This window comes from Momordica charantia, assembly GCF_013281855.1.
Source record: "Momordica charantia cultivar OHB3-1 chromosome 9 unlocalized genomic scaffold, Mcharantia_2.0 BLBB01000009.1, whole genome shotgun sequence".
Classification (NCBI taxonomy): Eukaryota; Viridiplantae; Streptophyta; class Magnoliopsida; order Cucurbitales; family Cucurbitaceae; genus Momordica; species Momordica charantia.
Window position 1 is genome coordinate 1,083,409 of NW_028275167.1, and position 22,805 is coordinate 1,106,213.

At 36.2% G+C, this 22,805-nt stretch overlaps 2 protein-coding genes and 1 pseudogene across 4 annotated transcripts; 2 read left to right on the top strand and 1 right to left on the bottom strand.

Annotated features, from left to right (window-relative positions):
- The first annotated feature begins 1,946 nt into the window (after positions 1-1,946).
- LOC111020299 (Mitochondrial substrate carrier family protein) lies at positions 1,947-5,289 on the top strand. Of its 2 annotated transcripts, XM_022296933.2 has the most exons (6): positions 1,947-2,147; positions 2,238-2,420; positions 2,967-3,061; positions 3,487-3,820; positions 4,100-4,337; positions 4,748-5,289. In XM_022296933.2, the coding sequence occupies exons 1-6, from the start codon at positions 2,124-2,126 to the stop codon at positions 4,996-4,998; spliced, it is 1,125 nt and encodes a 374-aa protein (XP_022152625.1). In that variant the 5' UTR covers positions 1,947-2,123; the 3' UTR covers positions 4,999-5,289. The 2 variants fall into 2 exon arrangements, with proteins under 2 accessions (XP_022152625.1, XP_022152634.1); XM_022296942.2 differs by lacking the exon at positions 2,967-3,061.
- Positions 5,290-5,491: 202 nt separating this feature from the next.
- Positions 5,492-21,585, bottom strand: PRP40C (pre-mRNA-processing protein 40C). Of its 2 annotated transcripts, none has more exons than XM_022290461.2 (14): positions 21,414-21,582; positions 20,449-21,106; positions 20,173-20,336; positions 19,725-19,762; positions 18,202-18,280; positions 16,811-17,275; positions 16,049-16,132; positions 15,391-15,531; positions 14,865-14,971; positions 11,532-11,655; positions 10,349-10,492; positions 7,558-7,704; positions 7,103-7,225; positions 5,492-6,059 (listed from the first exon to the last, which is right to left on the bottom strand). In XM_022290461.2, exons 2-14 carry the CDS (start codon positions 21,062-21,064, stop codon positions 5,754-5,756), a joined length of 2,538 nt encoding a protein of 845 aa, XP_022146153.1. In that variant the 5' UTR covers positions 21,065-21,106; positions 21,414-21,582; the 3' UTR covers positions 5,492-5,753. The 2 variants fall into 2 exon arrangements, with proteins under 2 accessions (XP_022146153.1, XP_087973080.1); XM_088116954.1 differs by having other exon boundaries at positions 6,039-6,178; positions 21,414-21,585.
- On the top strand, positions 11,963-14,272 carry LOC111017260 (phosphoserine aminotransferase 1, chloroplastic pseudogene; annotated as a pseudogene).
- Positions 21,586-22,805: the final 1,220 nt, after the last annotated feature.

The following is a 22,805-nucleotide window of genomic DNA, read 5'->3' on the forward strand; positions in this document are numbered from 1 at the left end:
TAATATATGTTGTCAAATTGAAGGGGGCTCGAGCCTCCCAAATCCAATATGTGGTGGATCGTCTCTAGTTAAGTTTGATATAGAGAGAAAAAATGTTGAAATTTTGATTAGGGAGAAATGGGAAAGAGTTAGAAAGCCAGTGGACAAATTTAGTAATATGCAAAAATAAATTAAAGCCTGAAGTTAAGTTCGATCAGGTCGGGGAATCCTCAGTTTGGAGGGAGACGGATCAAACCAGGATCCTAATCGGGGTCTCCGGCAGAGATAAGAGGATTTCCCATCTCATTTAATATTTTATTTATTTTCCTATTTTTTATATAATAATATTAATATATATATATAAATACTTTTAAACTAAAAAAACTCAAGCTAATAACCCAATTAACCATTTATTCTCCCGTAGTAATACAAAATTAATTAAAAATTTTAAAAATAAAATAAAAATTTATAAAAAAAATATCTATTTTTAAAGGGGATTCCTAACAGGGAACCGTCCCCGAAATTGAATAAATCCCCAACCGGGTGAGGATGAGGATGACTCCCCGACTTTATCCCGTCCTATTGCCATTCCTAATTTTCACTCACAAATTCCACCCGTATTATTGAGAAAAATAGAAAAGAAATGGAATGAAATTTAACATAAACGTTTTATTTGTTGTGAAGAAAAGATAGCGATTGTTTTGGTGGATTTTGGAGAGATATTTTGGCGGTGTCCACGTTGACACGTGGAAATATCTTCCATTCTCTTCCCTTCAGGCTTTAATCTGCGCGCCTCGTATATGACTAAAAAGCAAGAGCTTTTGCTGTAGGTGTGTGCGTTATCCATTCGCATATTAGATTAGGAATTGAATTGGAATTGGATTCTGTACTTTATTTACATTTTTCAATTATTGGTCGAAATGATTTCAATTATTGTGTTTTTTCAACATTGACATCTGTCATAACAATTGGAGAGTAAAACGTGGCAAGGCAATTGACCCGTATTCAAATCAATTGGACGTGTGCCTGTGAGAGTACTCCGCTCCATTTTATTTAATGGTTTTCACATTAGTAGTGTATAAAAAATGACGTGGGTCTATTTCTTGTATTTATTGTATAAATGAGAGGGGATGGTACTCCAGTAGTACTAGGCATTTTCTTCATGTGAGGATGACTATGACTCAATCTCATCGAAAATTTTCTTGTAATATGGGAGTACCACACTCCCTCTCATCTATTGTTTGTCACGTCAGTAATGTATAAAAAAATCACTTATCATATTTATTGTGTAAATGTGAGGAAATATGGTACTCCAATGGTACTATAATTTTTCTTTGGTTGAAAAAATTGATGATAACGTGGAAATACCATACCCCCTTTTCAGTTACTGCTTGCCACACATTAACAGTTTATTAAAAATGACATGTGATCTATTTATTCTATTTATTGTGTAAATGAGAGAAAGTATGACACTCCGCAGTACTATAAATTTTCTCATGCAAGGGTGACTTTGACTCAGTGTCACCATAAAATTTATGGTAATACACAAGTACCACACTCCCTCCCGCTTGTTATTTGCCACATAAGTAATATATTAAAAACGACGTGGGGTCATTTATTCTATTTATTGTGTAAATGAGAGGAAGTATAGTACTACTATAGTACTAGAAATTTTATCCCGTAGGGAAAATTTATTGTACTATGGGAATACCATACCCCCATTTATCTTACTACTTGTCACGTTAGCAGTGTATTATAAACGACGCGTGGTCAATTTTTTCTATCTATTATATAAATGGGAGGGGTAGGATACTTTCTAGTACTATAAATTTTATCGTGTGCGGATCACTATAACTCAGTGTCACCAGAAAATTGATAGTAATATAGGAGTACCATACTCTCTTCCATTTATTGTTTACTACATCAACAGTATATTATGGTTAAAGCAACGATCTCGAACCGTATAAATTTTATCCAGTCTCATATTGAACTGACCTGACTGCGACTCCATTGCGACTCTTCCGGAGTCCAGAAAAGCCTCAACTCTTTGAAAGAACATCAACGCCCACGCTGCCTGCTGATACTTGGAGAGGGAGCGGGAACACACAGATATATCTTTCCGCAAACTCCCTCAATCTCCTTCAATGTCGCCAAATTCCAAATTCCAGGTACGTCAATGATTTTCTTCGATTTGATCAATTAGTTTCTTCATTCGTCAACGAATAAAACTTCTTCTTTCCTGCTGTTTTCAACTTCAGCATCGGGGTTTACTATCCACCAAATCTATGGCGTTTGAATCACAGTCGCAGAACGGCGTTGGTGTTTTCGATGATATTTCATTCGGCCTCGCGATGCTTCCCAAACAGCTTGAAATCAATAACAACACTGAATCCCCCTTCGAGCTTCGCTTACGCCTTCCGGATCCCAGCCTTGCCATTAAAGTGAGTCCCTTTTACTTGTATAATTATCGAGGAGTTCTCATTACAATGTTGGATGGGATAGGTCTGTTTTTTCTTCCTTTTATGAATCATTTCATTAACCTAAACTATTTCTTGTCTCCCACTTTTGGGTCACTAGCTATTTATAACAAAGAAACTGGGTGAAGTCAAGTGTGGGTTTTGAGTTTCATTAGTTCAACTTCCAAAAACTTCAGATGGATTAAACTTGTGGTTCTGTTTGGCTTTTCTATTTGCATGTTCAATTGTATCTGATTCCTGTAATTTGTTTTTGCTCCGTTCAGTTATATCCTTCTGGTGTATATTATCTAACAGAAACCGTGTTTTTTAGTGTCTAGATTTGGGACTTCTTGTACTAGCCAGTACTTCAATCGAAAAGAGCATGTATTATTAATAACATTTAGTTTATCCACAGTGCAACAAATAGCGAACTCTGTCAAGATATAATTAATTTATTGATACCAAGGAAAAAAAAAAGTATGAATGAAGCCTTTTATTCCTCGTTAAATCTAAACATGATTGAACGCTCAGGACTTCTTTAGGACTAGAGAAGTTGCTGAGTTTGTTAGTGGGGCCATGGCAGGGGCTATGACAAAAGCTGTGCTTGCTCCTCTCGAGACAATCAGGTTGGCTTTCACTGTAATCACTTTCAAGTTTCATCTATAGTTCTCTTACTTTTTTTTTGCATGTCATATAATTTTATCTGCAAGATGATAACACCAAACCGATGATATTGCGAAATGTTCTAAGTTACTTATGAGTTACCATTCAAGGCTGAAAAGCAAGGATGCTACTGCTACTGGGGTAGCAGATTTGCTAGGGATCAGATCATGTCGAAGTGTTTAGCATTACAGGGGAAATGTATAATATGGACGTTAAAGCATGGATAATATGTTATTTCAGGTTGTATTATGTCTTATGATGTGAAAATTATTTAAAAGTTTTCTTGCTCTAAATTTTGGCTTCTACAAACCTTCAATGTTATCTACCTGGACTACTAATCAGATCATTTCGATAACATATGATGATTACCTCACATGAAAATATGCAGGACAAGAATGGTGGTTGGTGTTGGATCTAGAAACATTGCTGGTAGCTTTATTGAGGTCGTTGAGCAGCAAGGTTGGAAAGGTCTATGGGCTGGAAATGCAATCAATATGGTTCGTATAGTTCCTACGCAGGCAATTGAACTGGGAACATTTGAGTGTGTAAAACGAGCAATGACATCAGCACAGGAGAAATGGAGTAAAAGTGAACATCCAAGTATACATATTGGCCCTGTCACTTTACATTTTTCGCTCTCCTGGATTTCTCCTGTTGCTGTGGCTGGTGCTGCTGCTGGTATTGTTAGCACTCTTGCATGCCATCCGCTTGAAGTTTTGAAGGTATTAATGTTGCACATCTTCTTTTATTGGCGTAGAAGTTTTAGATGTTGCAGTGAAATTTCTTTTCTATTTATCATACGCTACTTTCACGACAACCTAGATTTCATAACTGCTATGTGTTCCAGTTCATTAAGATCTTGCCCAATGGTTTCTTCATAGGGTTTTATGGCCCAATCATCTTGATGTGAAAGAGTTATTCCCTGCAAACTTTGAAGAATTATCAACTTAAAACTTCTTTGACTATGAAAAATATTGTTTCCATTTACTTTATGAATACAGGATCGCTTGACAGTCAGTCCTGAGGATTATCCTAATTTAAGCGTTGCAGTTAGCAAGATTTACAACAGTGGTGGCATTGGTGCATTATATGCGGGTATTTTACCTACACTGGCTGGTATGCTTCCATACAGTACAAGTTATTATTTCATGTACGAGACGATGAAGAAAACATACTGCATAAAAAAGAAGAAGAATTCTTTAAACCGTGTAGAGATGCTTCTGGTTGGAGCTCTTGCAGGTGAGTAATTTGACCTTTGCTTCTTCTATTTCTCTGGAATGATTCATGAAAGACCATGTCATTTAATATCTATTTTTGTTAAATGAATATATTTGCTTCTATTTCCGTTGTATTAGTCATATTAACCAAGTCAATAGATTGGGGTCTGGTTAAAAATTAAAACTGGAAATTGGAAGTAGAATTTCTGTAATGAACTCTTGAACAGGATCTGTTCTATTCTATAGGTTGTACAACCGTGTCCTTGAGTTCTAAGGAGGCACATAAACTGCTTCTCATGTAGAATTGCATTCAAATTGAATTTTTGGCTCATTTATTTGACTTAGATGTCCAGGAGTGCATCTTGAAGATGATTCTTTTCATCATTTCATTGTCTGGTCCTAAAATGTTTGGGTTGGATGTGATGTGGATAGGTTTCACAGCGAGCACAATCAGCTTTCCTTTGGAGGTGGCAAGAAAAAGACTGATGGTGGGAGCTCTACAGGGCAAATGCCCACCCAACATGGCAGCGGCAATTTCTGAAGTGATTCGGGAGGAAGGGCTGAAGGGACTCTACAGAGGATGGGGTGCTAGCTGTTTGAAGGTCATGCCTTCGTCTGGCATCACCTGGATGTTTTATGAGGCCTGGAAGGACATGTTACTGGCGAATAAGAACATCCTATGACGTTGTCTCTTTCTTTTTCCTCTTGTTCGCTTTTAAACCGATGGACGTGTGGTTGGACCATCTACGGTCTCAGTCATGCGAAAATTGCATGTCCGTGGGTGGTAATACAATATGAACGGCTCGGGATTAAATGCTTTATCTTAGGCAGCTCTGCGCAAGGGCAGGTTGAGGACAAGTCTCACTCGTACTGGTGAGCTTCAATTTTGGTATCTTAAATGCACCCATACTTCTGGTCTGCCCACTGTTGTATTGAATAAAGGAATTATGATTGAATAAGTTGTCCTTTGCAGAGCTGTGTTTGTAGTTTAAAATGTTAATTTTATCTAATTTATGTTTAATATGACAGTACACAAACTTTTTAAAGTGCAAAAATTATTTTCGAAGTTAAATTTAAAATGATGATCTAGAGTTACTGCTGTAACGTGATTGATAGTGTGCATGTTACTTTTATAAATTCTATGGAATCCAACTTAATAGTTAATACCCAGGCATAAAATTTCTAACTCTAAGACCATCCTTTCATATATAAAATAAATAAATAAACGGTTCCCCAAACTATTTCAACTACTGAACCAGTTCCTTGAGCAGTAAAAATATATTTTCCAGTAAACTAACACAACACCAAAAAGGTGCATTACGAAAACTAATTATGTCAGAACTGAACGTTGTCACCATTCCTTTCCTCACTTTGTGACGAAATAATCTGAAAATGCAGACCCCAAAAAATTGGAAATAGAAACCGCTTCAAGCTTTCTTCACTCTTGGATTCTTGGTTTCGAAGGAAATTTTCCAGCGTCAGTGGTTGCTCTACTCTTTGAGCCATGTTTTTCTCCCTTCTGATCATTTACCAACTTTTGCTTCCGCAATGTATCGTCAGCATATCGACGCCACAACACCTCCCTTTCCTTCCTTGGGACTTTACTATATCTGGGATCAGGCTTCAGAATTCGTTTAGCCATCGTCCAAGAATTAAGAACTGTCTTTCCATCTTCTGATACATGTGCTACTGCCTCGGCTGTAAAGGCGTCAGACAATAGAGTTCTGAACTCATTAGCACAACGCTGCAGAAATTCAAACGGAAAAGAAATCGAGTGAGACATAATGCGATGGCGTTCTCTTAATAGCAATAAACATTCACTCCAGTTGTAGTGCAGTGAATGGACACTCATGAGTCACCAACCTACATTAAGAGAACAACTTTCATGTCATGTTAAATATCTGGAAAGCAATTATTCAGACAGTATAACGATTTACACAACTGTTCCCCCAATTCTTCTAAGTTCATTTGCTATATACTTAAAAGTGTACACTACCTAGTCTTATACCACTTGGTTTGAAAATTAGTGAAACAATCAACATCTCACGCAGGTGATTCTTCCACAAGAAATAGAAATTTAGAACGCACAACTATTTCCAATCTAAGAGCTTTTAGGCCTAGGCATCACTGAATAAAACGAACAGATTCATAAACATGATCCCAAATTTTATTGAGCTTGGACGTATTATTACAAGCATCTGCTGAACAGCACAATAAGATAAGAAAATAAGTTTTCATAAAATTTGAATCCTAGAAGAGAGAGAACATAGAGGTAGAGATACGGGAAGAGAATCGAAGGAATGAGATCAAAACTCAAGATTGCCTCCCTTTATATCAGAAGCTCAGAAAGGCATCTATAAAAACTTCATGACTTGATGTAATACTAGCTCAAAATTCAAATTAACTGCAATAGATGCAGTAAAAACCAGTATAAAGAAAAACAGGAAAGCCCCAAAGGCGGCCTGTTAGCAAGGACTTGGGACCTGGGGTCTCTTGGTCATATCGACCTAGAGGTTTCAAGTTCGGATCTTCGGTGAGTTTAATACAAAAAAACCCTTGATGTCTCCTACGGTCGGGGGGGCCTTGGGATGGGCGCCGGTGCCCCGAGGTATGGGGAGCAAAGCTCCAACTCCCAGTTATTAAAAGAAAACAAAAAAAGAGAGAAAGAAACCTGGAAAAGTAAACTGTAGAGAAATCATACACATCTTGTAAAATAATATTGCACATTGATCTGCAAATGGTAGTGAAACGGACGAAAAGTCTAAGATCAGTGAGTCATAGAATTACCTCTTGCAGCATCTTTACATGTTCTCTGAATAGCTTTTCTGTGTCAGATGGATCTAAATCAGGATTAGATGCACGCCCTTGTGGATCCTTCTCCAATTTAATTTTTGACTCAGTCCAAGAGGCCTAAGCACACCAAAAAAAAGCGTGACATAGTTGACACTGAAGGATCAACCAAACTAGAATGCGTTTGACTATTGCTCATTAGTAGGGGAATGATCAGATGCCGTTTAATTGAAAAACAAATGATCCAACAGCTTACGGTTTATTTCATGCCAGACAATTTTAAGTGAAATATTTAATTGATTATGCTTTTAAATTCACCAGCAAAAGGTCAAACCCTATTACACTAGACTGATAGACATACCAGGCTCCATATTTCTTAATCCATTACCTTCTCTCTTTTCTTGTTTCATTTTCCCAAAACTAACCCCATAATCATGGCCCAAAAGATATACCTGAGGGTCTTTGATCGATTCAACAAGCAATGCTTGAAAAGATGCAACTGCCTCTTTCTTCCGTATTTTTAGGCGTACCCTTTCCATTTCTTGCTCTTCTCTTTCCTTTCGTTTCCGCCATTCTCTCTCCCTTTCCTTCAGTTTCTCCTGAAATAAGCATTAGAAATTTAGTGCAAATATTCTGCATGGCTTCCAACTATTGTTGAAAACTTAATGTGGAATCCTAGTGACAACTGTGATATGGGATAGCACATTAATTATCAGTGGAACTGGAAGTTAAGTTTCAAACCAAACAGGCACAATTTTGATCAAGGTGGTTATTGTGTTTTTTTTTTCATATTTTTTTTTAAAACGAAACACCTGAAATTTAATTTTAGAGAAAAAAGGATTTGGGTAACTGGCCCTCCACAGCAACTCCACAATAACATGCGTATCCTCCTTTGTTCTACTTTTTTGAGCCATCCTTTCAAAGATCTTCTATGACTTCATATAACTAAGGCATTTTTCTGAATGTTGAGGTTAGAAAGTAACTACACCTTTGATATCCAATTGGAGAGGTGATATGAACCCACTCCGACTTCAAATTGTGATAGACTTTTATTTAAGAGCTTTTGATGTCTTTTAAATTTTACCCTTTGTTGAGCATATTAATAACATGTATTTTTTTTTTTTTTTGTCTTTTGGCTATCATAGATGATGTAGCATCTAGGTTTTAGTTGGGAGGCTATCTAAAGTATTGTCATTAGGTTTTTTGACATAGATTAGATCAATTTTTAAGGATGAATTTAGCCTTTGAGCTTTTTCTTTCAACTTTTAAGTTAGCCAAGTGCTTCTTGAACCTTTGCAATTTCAAGTTTCTTAGATTGCAGGCAAAGAATATTCAACTCTTGAGATAAGGAACGTTTTCTTTGTTTCAAGAGCTTTGATCATAAGGCGATCTGTTTTTAACCTAAATCTTAGGGTTGTAATCTAATCTGGGATTTTAATGTTTCTGAATTAGGGATTCATATCCCCAAAAGGTTCTTGATTCCAACTCAATAAGATTTTTACATCAAGGGATTCTTCGTAACTCCCTTGGATAGGAATTTTTTTTTTTTTGGATATGAAAGGATTCATTAAAAGAGAGGAACAAAAAGAACAGCCTAAGGACGAGGGACAAGGCGTCCCCCTCCCAAAAACTAGCAAATGAGAGCATTCCAGTCCTGTATAATCATAGAGAGGCTGTAATTACAAAGAGGTCTACTTTGATTATTTTCTGAATTCGGCTCTTACCCTTGCTTTAATTTGACGTAAGTGCTTCATGCCCACAGGGTAAATGATCTTTTAGTTAACTAGAAGGTTTTTCTTCTGGTCCGTCAACTTTGGCAGAACTTCCAGTTTCTTTTATTTATTCATTTATTTAATATTCCATCACATTAATATTTATATTGTAATATCATTTCCAGTAAAAGAAATCCAAATGCTTGATTTAAAGAAAAGCCAGGCTAAAACATAAACCTTCACATGAGTCAAAGTCATCTTCTAATGGCTAAAATCAGCCCAAATGTTAATCAAAGGCAAGGGAAAAATCGTCCGCTACAAGAATTTTTATTTATGGCGACAGAAACAGCATTGACAATTCTTTTCTCCAACGAAATTCTTTTCCATTGGGAAAATTTTGGCACACCATACCCTACCATTTGGTGGGAAACACAGGGTGACAAATCTTAAGGCTTTTGCCGACGGAATACAGGCGTCGGTATAAATCCATTTAAACCCTAAAATATTGCGCCTTCTTCCTTAATTTCTCATTTTCTCTACCTGCCTCTCCTTTTCCTTTTCTTCAAGCTTCTGCACCACTGTTTGTCTCCCCTCGCCACCAGCCTTTTGTCACCCTCACTACCTAATGCTCATCGCTCTCTCCCCTATCGCCTACTGCCTCTCACTGCACTCATATTTTTCTTCCTCTCCACCGCGCTTGCTTGCGCTACTGCTCGTCTTCGCTGCCGCTTGTTGATGCTTGCTTGCCACCACTCTCTCTGACATCTTCTCTTCTCCCCCTTGTCGGTGAGTCCAAATATTGTAAAATTTTGTTGTTCTAGTCTCTTTAATGGGATTGATTGCAAATAAATTGGGGAAGTGGTTAGTTATTTATTTTAGCTTATTCTTTAATTTTCTTTTCGTTTTAATGTTTGGTCAAAAAAATGACGTGTTGGGCACCTTTATGCTACTTACACATCTTTGTAGCTTTTTTTTTTTTTGATAAGAAACATTCATTCAATCAAAAGAGGAATGAACCAAAACAGCCTAAGGACAAGGGACAAGATGTCGCCCTCCCAAAAAACTAAAGTAGACTAAAAGAGAATAGCTCTCCAATCCTAAGAGATTTGAAAGACGCTGTAATTACAAAAGAATTTCTTGTTCCTAAAATACCACCAAGATGGTGTAATATGGACACTATTACAAAATCTTTGTAGCTTTTTTGGATTGCATTTAACGTGGGTAAGGGGTGGTTTCAGTTTAATTTAGGCATGACAGATTATCTCTTTTAGGCCACTTAGGCACTTCTCATGGCAAGGACTTGTGTTGCCAAGAATGAATGAATAGCCATGACGATAAAAAGGTGAAGAAGGTGGACATCTTAATGAAGTTGGTTGCCTTGAATGGCACTCGGCAATCAAAAGGTGCCTCACTGATGCACCTTGAAAACACAGCCTCAAATAACCAACCAAGACACCTAACATACAACTTTAACAGATGATGACATTAGGTTCCAGGAAAAGGGAAAGGTTGGGAATTCAAGTTTACATACCTGCTCCTCCTTTCTAGTTTTTGATTCACGTTGTTTTTCCTCTTCAACAGCCTTAAGTTCAAATATGTACTCATTGAATAACATCTCACGCTCCTCATGCTTGACAGATCTGTATCTTGGATCATCCCGTAGGCTATCTTTTACCTAAAGCATAAAAACAGGGGTAGTAAGAAACGGTTACAGCCTTACAGACGCATGTTCATAATAACGTTGCATATTAACTATTAGTCGAGTCGTATAATTTCACATTATAAGTGCAGATATAGATCTAAATTTTAAATGATTGTGCCTTGGGTTGATGTGACAGATTGAATCTAATTACATATAATCTTTCATCAAGTTTATGAGACCTGAAACTGGCGCAGCATAGATGAAAATTTTCATTCTATGAATGCATCATATTCGTTCTCTCCAACAACCTCTGCTCACTATTTAAAAACAGTGAACCAATACAAAAACAATCAGAAAACATGAGCAATAACTTAAAAGAAAAGGAAAAAAGAGGACAAACTTACAGGGTTTTTTGGGTAAGAAACATGTATTTCATTGATGGTATGAAATATCTGAAAAGCTATAGTGGCTAATTACAAAAAAGACTTCCAATTAGAAGCAAGGCACTTTGAGAGTAGCTACTGAAGGGGGATAAAAACATTTACACCCAAGAGCTAATTTTAGAATATATTCTATTTTACATTTTTTAATTTTAACAAAAATAAAATTAGTTTATAACATGAAATAGTATATTTATCAAATTTTTTTTTTTTGTCTTTTTAATGTAACTTTTTCCATTTTAAAATTTCAAATTCAAAATCTAAAACCACTTAAAATAATTTTATGTTGTTTTCAGAATTCTACTATTTGGATTACAGAATCCGAAACAGTTTTAAAAAACAAATGTGTCAAACATATATTCACTGAATTCACTAAATTCAGTGAATCTTGAAAACAAGAAACTGAATCCAAATTGCATATCAAACAGACTCTTGCTCTAAACGATATTTCAGATGTAAAATATTAAGAGAATACTATAATCTGCCTTCTTAACTAACATTATTTAGCCACATGTCTCCAACAAAATTTTACTTTTATTAAAAGGAAAAAAACCATTAGCATGCAGGAAAATAGACATTCAGATACTCATCAGAACATGAACTACCAATTAGTGAGAGCATGGTGCACCCACCCTCAACCAACGGGAATTGACATTGATATCTCCTCTCTCCCGCAGCATGGACTTGAAACTAGTGGTGGAAGCAGCCCATAAGGCGTGAGCCTTTTCAACGGCAGCCTTCTTCAGACAAATAACCCTACAAGTTAAATTGAGGTATCATCTAACTAAAAGCCAACATAATAGATTTTAGTTAAAAGACACATCAAATATAAATATGAGATTCTGGTTACTAGCCTACTACCTTGTTGACTCAAGTTGCTTTTTCAGGGGTTATCAATAGTAAGCACTTTCTGTGTACAAAACAGTTGATATTACATTTGAATAAGTATCCACCTAGTGTAAAACCATATCAAAGAGGGCAGACATATCAAAGGAATGACGCAACCAAATTTTTAAATTCCAAAAGACATGATCATAAGGCATACCAAGAAGAGTAACTGGCGATGTCGCGGGTAAATAAAGTCTCCTAATACAATATGTAGAACGGCTAAAGCTCCAATTTGCAGAAAACAGATAATTAAAATTCACAGTCAAACTTGAGTAAATTGAATAAGAGGCATGTTAAGTATAGGTCTTTCACAAAAGTTAACACAGTGAACTTATTTTAAGACGAGCCAAACCTTTTTAGTATCTGAAAGCCTGATTATACGATTTTAAATATGTATGTAAACATAAACTACCATTCTCACCATCATAACTAGGAGGCCAAAGTTGTTAATTGAAAAAAAGTTGTTAATTGGAAGGGGAAGATATAGAAATCACACAAAAATATCAAGAAAAAATATCTCAGATTGATCAAATAACCGTGCAAGTTGCAATTTAAGGCATTTATTTCAAAAATTGAATGGGAACAAGATGTTCGGCAACAAGATGTCTAGGATTAAGATATCTGTATAAAATTTTGCATTAGTTTCTCTATAGAAAATTCATTGATTATATAAATCAATAAAATAGACAATGCTAACAAATAAATGAACAAAAATAAAATTTTAAATCAATCAATTAGTACTAAAGGAATTTGAAATCAAGTAGAGTAGACCAGTTAGTTCTAATATTAATTAATTAATTAAAATTAAGTAAAATATATTAGTCAATGAACTAATTAATTAATATTTATATAACTGCAATATTAAAAAATGAAGTTAACCAAAATTACATGTAATAGATTATTTTAATCAAGTAATTATAATGAAGAATTTTAAATTGATCAAACTAATATTTAGTTAATTTATTTTAATAGTAAAAAAAGTAACTGACCAAAATTAAGAGTAAGGAATTGATAAAATTAAGAACTAAGTAGACAATCAAAATTAAAAATAATTTAGTACTCCCTTTACCCCTTCCTTTCTCATTCATCCCCATGCGAAATAAGGAAAATTGTAGATTTGGAAGATTTCATAAACCCTTGAGAGAGAGTTATGAAACGACCCTAGGTCTTGCAATCCCAAGCTTAAAAGCAGACAAACCATGAATTAATGAATAAATTAGGTTAAAAAACACATTTGGTCCCTGAACTTTCATTAAAATAAACGATTTAGTCTCTAAACTTTCAAAAGTTACAATTTAGTTCCTGTACTTTAAAATTGGTTACAATTTAGTCCCAACCGTTTAAAATAAGGTTAGATTTAACCAAAAGCTAACGTGGCTGATCTATATGTATAAATTAAATGGCCAACTGTGCGGGTCGGTTCAAATTTGAATCGATATAGGATTTCTAAAAAAATATATAAAGAGAAAAACACCACCCCACCTTTCGCGACTCTTTCAAAGCCTTCCCACCACCATCACTGCCATCTGAGTTGTCCAAGCCTACTCCACCGTCGACGCCGTCATCTACAGGACTGGAGATGGAAAAAATTATCCCTCTTCCTTCGCCATGTACAAAGCACATCTCAATCTTGACCGGCCCACAATCAATCCGATGATCGAGTGTTCAACTTTGCCCTCAGGTTGGCGACCATGTCGTAGCTATACAACAGGTGCAGATCTGGCATAAGCGTAATGGAGACGAGCCACAAAGGCAAATATTTCACCTCCATAATCTAAAAGGCTGAGGCAGGTCTCTGAAGCCTCCTCGATGTTCTGGCAGATTACACCATTCCACTCAATTCGCCGGAATTCCTTTGAATCTGTGCAAGCCTGAGGACACCGTCGTCATCGGCCCATGGGGCAACAAGGCGTTCGAGGAGGCTCATAAATTATGCAAGTCAAAGGTAATTTGGTCTGGAAAGCTAAAAAATGCACCAAAACCCCCGCCTTCGAGGACCTGGAACAAAGCCCCCAATGCCAAATATCTACACATCTGAGCGAACGAGACCATCCATGAAGTTGAATTCAAGAACTATCCATATTCGAATAGCCTCTTGGTGGCCGACATGTCGTCCAATTTCTACTCGAACCTGTGAACATATCTAAAGTTGGGGTGATTTATGCGAGAGCATAGAAGAACGTGGGGACATCTAGTTTCACCATTGTTATCATCAGGAAGGATATGCTCGACGCAGCCCAATAGGTGACTCTTGTGGTGTTGGAGTACAAGATCCACCATAAAAACAATTCACTGTACAACACCCCTCCCTGTTTGGGATCTATATGTGTGGATGGGTGTTTGAGGATCTGCTGAAATAGGAGGATTGAAAGAGGTGGAGAAGAAGAACAAGAAGAAGGCGGAGATGCTGTACGAGACGGAGGAGACGACGACATTAAGGTGGGGTGGTGTTTTCCTCTTTAGAATTATTCTCCTCTTTTTTTAATCGTAAACCGGTTGAAGTTTGAACCGACCCGAGATTGAACCAACTTGCACAGCTGGCCATTTAATTTGTACACATAGATTAGCCACGTTAGCTTTCTTTTAAATCTAACCTAATTTTTAACAGTAGAGACTAAATTGTAATCAAGTTTAAAGTACTGGGACTAAATCGTTACTATTGAAAGTTCAAGGACTAAATCAGTGTTCACGGATAAAATGTGTATTTTAACCAATAAATTAATATTACAGGATACCCATTCCCAATGGTAGAAAACCTCACGGCAAACAATTAGTAAATGAATAAATTCAAAAAAGAAATTCCTAGAAAATTCTATGGGCAACATACGGGAGATGATTGGCTAACACATAATGGTTTGAAATGCACCTTAGTCAACCTTGGCATCATAATAATTAATACCACCTGAAAAAGTCATTTTTACCAGACAGGAAAATTGCTATGATAATCATATTGATTTACTTTGCCAATTAGACGAGATAATTATGAAATTGAAAAATCAACACGAAAGCATAAAACAGAGTTATAAATGTACCGAGATTGAGAAAAAAAGTTCATACTATTACACATTAAATGGCACCTTTCATTCAATAAATTCTCCCGATCTTTGCGATCCAAAGCTTCAAACCGTGGGTCATTGCCCCATTTCTTTTTGAATGTTTGATAACTGGTTGATTGATCAATATCCTGAAAATAAAAATAAAACAAGTGCAAAGTAGTCAGCAACAAAAGCCTCGTTTATACCCACCACGGGCCAACCGCCTGACACTATTACATTTGGTTGACAAGATAACTTGTAGGATATTAAATCCTAGATAGGTGGCCACCATGATTAGCACAATGTCTATATTCTATATTGATACCCAAAATCCCCAATCTTTCTGTGGGAACCAAGTTAAAATTTTAGGACATGCTTGACCCTATTTTGAGGTATTTGTAATTCTGATTAGAGAGAGAAACAATTTATGTTAAAGAAAAAAAAATGTGTAACAAGTATCATATTTCACCTAGGTTATGAACTCGTCCATCTTATTTGATTCAAAAGGCTCAATGATAACAAATATAGCAACCTAAGACAAAATAATCAATGTGGAAAGAGATAAAACCTCAGATGCACTATCCAGTAACTGCTTAAATCCCTCTATTGCAGCCTTTTGAGCAGCTCTTTTTTCCTTCCGTTCCTCCTCGGCACGGGTCTTAACATAGTGTTCAAACAGGGACCTCCTAGCTGAATAACTTGGAATAGCCTGTCATTAAATGATACTTTTCATAACAAATAACAAACAGTAATCCAGCACATAAAGGGCAAAACACAAACATAGTGTTCTTTATATTTAAAAAAAATAAAGGTTTCTAGTAATAAACTATCAATTAATCATTCTGCACCCTAACTCTAAAGAAAGAAGTAAAACCAAAACCACGTTCTGGTTCTAAGAAAAAGGAATATCCCAAAACAATATAACCACAAAGATCAAAGTCAGAAAAGAAAAGAAAAGAACAGACAAGAAAATGTTACATAGGTAGATAGATGCAAGTCTATTTGAGAAAATAGAAAGTTACTGGTATTATAATGAGAAGGACTACAGATGAACAAACTTGTTAGAGGCCATAACAAAAGAAAATCATGTGTCAACCAAGAATTCAAATGTATGAAAGTAGTCTAACATAGACAAACAAAATCAAACAAACCTGTATCAAGGGGTACCATTGGTAGGAGCCCCTTATTCCCGAACAAAGTAATTCAAATCTTTATACTCAACAAACCTTAAAACGGGGATCAAACACTATCTTCGGCAATTCCTTGTCCCATTTAGAGAATGGTGCCACTCCCCGCTCCTTAAGCATCTCCTACAATTACATACAACATAATGAGCACTTTCCACCAGATCAGTTGAGATTGCAGAGGATAGAAGTTCCTTAAACTTAAGATAATATGGCCGGAAACTTATGATGGCAACTTCAGGAATGATAGTAACAAGAAGTAAATATAAATAAAGACCATGATCAATTATTAGAAATATGACGTGGCTACACTGATAGGCCAACAACCAGACCTGCTTTCCATTCACTAAATGTTGGCCTGATGAAGGGAAGCAGCTTAATTTCCCTAACTCTTTTTCAACTTGCTCCATGAATGGAGCAGCAAGCTTGGCTGACTTTCATAATGGGTGTGAAATTAATGCATCTACAACACAGAGGCTCAAGCACACCCAAGATCAAGATGCAGGAAAAAGACACAGATTTCTTTTATAATAAACCGAGTTTTCATTGAGAAACATGAAAGAATAAATATACAAGGGGCATAAAAAAACAAGCCCACCAAAAGGAAAACCACCTACATGAAGGGACCCAATCCAAATTAGAATGAACTTGATATTCCAGATACTAGCAACAAAAAAGATTAGCAAAAAAGACAAAGCTTCGTCTAGTATCGAACTGTCAAATGTTTAAGGCAGGAGGAAAAGGAAGGACAAAATGCATCAGATTATTATGTTGATCTGCAATCAAGGGGAAGTAAGATGATACCTTAAATTGGATAATTAACTGCTCATTAGTTGGCCCACTGTCTACATCTTCGGAGTCTGAGGAGGTGTCCGATACATTTCCATCACCATTAGCATCTTTTGGCTTATCCTTGCTGTTCTCACTCTGCAGTCCCTTAACTGCAGCATCAGCCTCTCTCGGCAGATTTACATCTGATTGGGCTATTGTTGGTGCTGAAACAGGCGAGGCAGCTACAGGAGTTCCAGAATCTTGTAATTTTTTCTTGATCAAATCCAGGGCAGATGATGACGCTGATATTCCTACCGTTCTAAGGGGTATGGCTTCACGACCACCCGTGTTAATGGCAGGAGTGCTGATACTGATAGGCGAAGATCCTTGTTCAGTTAATGCATTACTATTTGGCACAGGAGCTGAACGTTCCTTCGTTTTTTCATCATTCTGCTGCCTCGATTCAGTCACTTCATTTGGGATCTGCCAACTGCTAATCTGATTTCGAGAGGGAGAGAGAGAGAGAGAGAGTCAAGTTGGCACCAATAAAAGGTTAAAATTTCGTGGCTAAAACTTACTATTAATATAAATTACTACAAGAGCCATACGTTTCATAACAACATTCTAAAGTAAAGATGCAGAAATATGATTTTGAGGATCATGTTCTTCATCCAATGAGTTTAAAGAACATATGTCTAATGATACATGAACCATCTGGATGGAGACAGAGAGAGAGTCAAGTTGGCACCAATAAAAGGTTAAAATTTCATGGCTAAAACTTACTATTAATATAAATTACTACAAGAGCCATACGTTTCATAACAACATTCTAAAGTAAAGGACAGAATGCAGAAATATGATTTCGAGGATCATGTTCTTCATCCAATGAGTTTAAAGAACATATGTCTAATGATACATGAACCATCTGGATGGAGACGCCTTTTCTAAGAAATAAATCCAATTTTCAGCCACTGCCTACCTCATATAGTATATGACAGCAGATACATTGTAGCTTCTTTTCTAGTTACTTCGTGGAAATTATACATGTTATTTTCTATGTTTTTAATGGAATAGCATCATCAATTCTATACATATAAAATCAAACACAGACACACAAAAAAGAAGCATAATAGGCTAGTTATTTCTAAAAGACCGCTAACACAAGAAAATAATTGAAAGTTGCCGGTCCTTCAACATATAGAAAAGCTTTTAACTTTTAAGAACTAACTGCAGTGGACTATTTTCTCATATATACAAGTTGTTATGAACAGGAACAAGCTCTAGATACCTATTTCAAACAAGAAAAATTCCATACAGTCTCCCTCTTTTTCGAATACTTTATTTTATATACAAAGCCTTGTTCCCTATCATAATGGGGAAAAGGTATTTAAAAGAAAAAAATACAAGAAAACAAGGAGCAGTACCTTCGTCTTATTGTTGTAGTAATACTTTTTACCATCACTCATACTGACCAAAACCCAATCTGTACCGGACAAGTTCGACCTACAGACAATAGAACACAATCACATTCATCGGTCGTTAGAAAATCACTATTAATCACGTTCTAATAACTAAGATGTGTAGCCATGAGTCACAAAGTTCGAGGAAAAGGTAATCTTTGTTGGGCCTACTAAAAACCAACAACTAGGAAGAAACAAAGCCCAAAAATTATGCCAATGCCAAGAGGATGAACTAGTATAAATGAAGGGAAACGCACCTACTGCAGAGATGTATATTGTTGATTATCAAAAAACTATTGATACTAATATTCCAAGGACAACACCTATAAATACCCAACAATATCAAGTGGTCTTAACCTTTCTAGGCAAAGCAACCCCCAAGGAGTGGCCCGGTTGATAATGGCTTGGGGTCTCTTGGCCATACCGGCTTAGAGTTCTCAAGTCCTATACAAAAAACTTTGATGTGGGCCTTAGGGCGGGCACGGGTGCCCCCGGGTATAGGAGAGCAAAGCTCCGGATCCCAATTATAAAAAAAAAAAAAGGTATTGTAGGAAAAGCAATGAATAAACAGATGGTTTATATTCTCCCCGGAATTTCTATAATTTTTTGTATTACCCTCTAGATACCTATTTCAAACAAGAAAAATTCCATACGGTCTCCCTCTTTTTCGGGGTAATGCAACCCTTTATATAGTTTTTCCTATAGCTCGTTCTTTTCTCATTTGTGTGGCTCTATTATTTGCTTGGCAGCTCATGCATGGGAAGATTACATTATCAGTTTGATGGAAAGAGCTTCTTCCATATGGTTTGGGCAAAAGTCATGTGTTTTGTGTAAAGGTGCCTCCTAGAGTTTGGATCATGTGTTTTGGAGATGCGGCTTGCTTCCTTGATGTAGGACGGTTTATGGTGTATTTCAGTACTTCCCTAATCTGTAATAGTTTGTGTCATTTGATGGCAAAGGAGGTGCTGTTCCATCAGCCACTTAGAGACAATGAAGAAGTGTTCTGTAAAACTAGCTTTTTGTCCATTTTGTAGAATGTCTAGCTTGAGATAAAGAAGAGGATCTTTAGGGGATGGGAGTCGTCTTGGGAGAGGTTTGATCTACAGCTACATCCAATATCTCCCTCTAGGTGTCGTGACTAAAGAGTTTTGTATTTATCCTTTGGTTCTTATTCTTAAGAGTCCCAGCCCTTTCTTTTAGTTTGATTTTTTTTTTTTTGCTTCTTTTAGTTTGGGCTGGTCTTTTGTATTGTTCGTTTTATGTCCTTTCCTATGGTTTTTCATAAAAAAACAAAATCTTCAACAAAATGCTAGTAATATTGCAACTCAGTAAATAACAGTCATATTACAACATAAAAATTTTCAATGCATGGCCAAAATCAAAATACAGCTGTTATGGAACTAAGAAATGAGATTTAAAAATTTCTTTCATATGAAAAGGAAGAAATTTCATGTGCATCATGGTTAATAAAGCTAAAAAGAGCTTACATCGAAACTGATGTTGGCTGCACCGCAAGATTATCAGGCTGCAACCATTCAATCACACAAAAAAAAGTACGTATTATTGAATGAGATGCACCAATATTGGAAAATTGCAACACTTCAATGCCAAAGAAACGGATAAAGAAGACAGGATACAGTCATGCCATTACGATAAAGAAGAGCATCATAAAGTTCAATAGTAAACCATGATGTCAACAATGGTCATTTCAGATAATTACTCATCTGCCCGTATTCCACAAAAGCTTCGTGCTGAAATAGAATTAGCCATGAAGCTAATGCAACCAGAATAACAAAAAAAATTCAGATGGTGTGACGCAAACAGGGAGGGGGAAATGGGGAAGAGAGAAAGAGGGAGAGCTTTATGCTAAAATCAGCCTATAGACCAATAGAAACTTATCCGCAACGGAAACTATATAAAACTTTCGGAAAATACCTCCCCTGTAAATCCAGAAGGCTTTTCGTAAGTAGATTCTCCTGTCAAAGCATTATAGTAATAGATTATTCCAGCCTCAGTCTTGTGGGCAGTCCAATCATCTAGGCGCTTGATTAAAGAGTTGCTCTCAGAATGAACCACACCTTGAGCGTATTTCTGGCCATCTGTGAAATGATCAAACAATGAACGAAGAACAGAAGTTTAGGTTCGTAGGAACCAGAGTGCTAATAGGCTTACCATGTCAGAAAGATAGTAATTTAACAACACATATCATACCAAGTCCAGAATGATTTAAGTCCGTCTGGATCACCGAATTTCCAGTAAGCTGATTGCCATGACCAGATGACACAGTAATTGCTGACGCAACTTGAACAGGGGTAACACCAGGAGGTTGAGGATCGGGCAATGGGACAGATGGAAGGGGCATTCCACGAGCAGGAAAAGGAAGAGGGCCGTGAAAAGAAGCAGAATATGGCAGAAAGGGAGGCCTGGGCATACCTCCCATCTGAGGAGGCTGAAACCATATTGCGTGGGGTGGGGAAACAACATGAGTTAAAGGATACGAACCACATATTTGAGGACGAACGGAAGTATTTATTGAGTTGGGAGTTGGATGCATATTGGGTCCTGAGATAGTGGAACCAGATGAATCACTGGGTGAAAACATAGTTGCTGGACTTGTCGACACTACCGGAATAGATGGTGACATTCCCGGTGGACCAGGTATCATCGGAGTTCCAGGCACTAGTTGATGAATATGTAAAGAAGGGGCAGGAGGAACTGGTGAAGTTGCGGGCATCAAATTGGGAATTGAAGATCCATTGGCTGCAGAGTTGGAAGTAGGCGGAGCGGGTAACGAAAGGGATTGAGAGGCAGTTGATGCTGATGACATGGTGAACTAAAACCTTTCTAAAGCAGTAACAGGTGGGGTAACCTACATAAACGAAGAAAACCCATAACCATGTACTGTTAGTTACGCTACAATTCCACTGGTGGGCACAGCTTCAGCAGTACAACAATAACAAAAGCAACAACAACGGTAGAAAATCGAGAACCCAGTGATTATTGTTTGCAATCAGGGCCAAGTCGGGGGTTTACCAATAGATAAATACGCAGAAATGCAATTTGCTAGAAATACATTTTACGCGCATCATTCCTATTCCAAGTATGCTATAACAACGTAAATAGGCAATTGAATGAAAAGTGGAGACGAGTGAACGGAAAGGGAAAGGGAAACATACCCCACCGGCACCGGCAATGAGTGCAGCGGAGAGCGAACAATGGAGAAAGAGACGAAGCGAAGCAGGAGTAGCGGTTAGGGCTCCGATCTCCGATGTGTGTGTCACCTTCGGCTGTGCTTTGCTTCCAATTCCAAAATCCAAGTTCCAGCATTCAAGTGCATTTAACCATGAATCGTCCGACGGAGGACCCCATTTTCAATCATCTGTAATTTGTATAGGTTAAATTAAATTAAATTAAAAAATTAGTTCTAACTTCAAATAAAATAGAATAAAATAAGTCCAATAGTTTTATAAACCTTTTTGTAATATAGATCGATAATTAAATTGAAAATTGATTAGAAAGATGGTGAGTTCATATCTCGCGCGTTGGTAAACTAAAAATATATATATAGTTTTTTTTAGTTCAACATTGTCGGGTGAGAGTTCAAACTCATGACCTTCTATTCAGAGATATGTGTCTTAACCACTGGAGTTATGCTCGATTTGATATATTTAATAAATTAGTTAACTTTCATAATGATGTTGGATGGAGTTCTAATCTATTAAAAAAAAGATAATTCACAGACTTGTTAGTTGCATACTCGAAATTTTATAGTTATGATATATACATCATTCAATTTTATGAGTAGTATATATACATACATATATAATATGTTGGATTTCTAATCTATTAATAAAAATTAATTTACAGACTTGTTAGGTGCATAATTGAAATTTTATAATTCTGACATACATCATTTAATTACATGACTAGTAAATCCACAAATTATATATGTGTGTGCATATATACGTGCGCATCTTGTTGTTTCATAATCTATACGCAATATTGAAAGTCAATAAATTAGTTAAACGTGAATTTGAAAATTCATACACTTGTTAGAACTCAATAATCTAATAGTCACACATTCAGCATGGTTATTTTGTAAACAAATAAATAAAAAAGTTAGCATAGTTTGATGGACTAAAGCAATTATGTCCAATCATAAAATGATAAGTTAAAATCCCTGTGCTCCACAATATTACCCATTGTTTGGAACATTGATGATTTGTAAATCATTTAATTTGTTTGAGTTGAAAATAAAAGGAAGGAATTTAAAATCACAAATCACTTTTTTTTTTCCATAAAATTTTCATTCCAAATATCTATTTGGAATTATTTGAAATTAAAACATGGAATGTTTCCAAATTTTGAAACCATTTTTTAAAAAAGTATTCACATCACCATTCAATCAAAATCCAAATTTGATTTATTATTTTAATTTTATGGTATTTTATTTTATTTCATTTTTGATAATACTAATCTGAGGCAAAAGAATATTCGTTATTTGAATGATTTACAAATGGATATGAGTTTGATGCATTTAAAATATTTTTTTTTCATTTTTTTTTTAA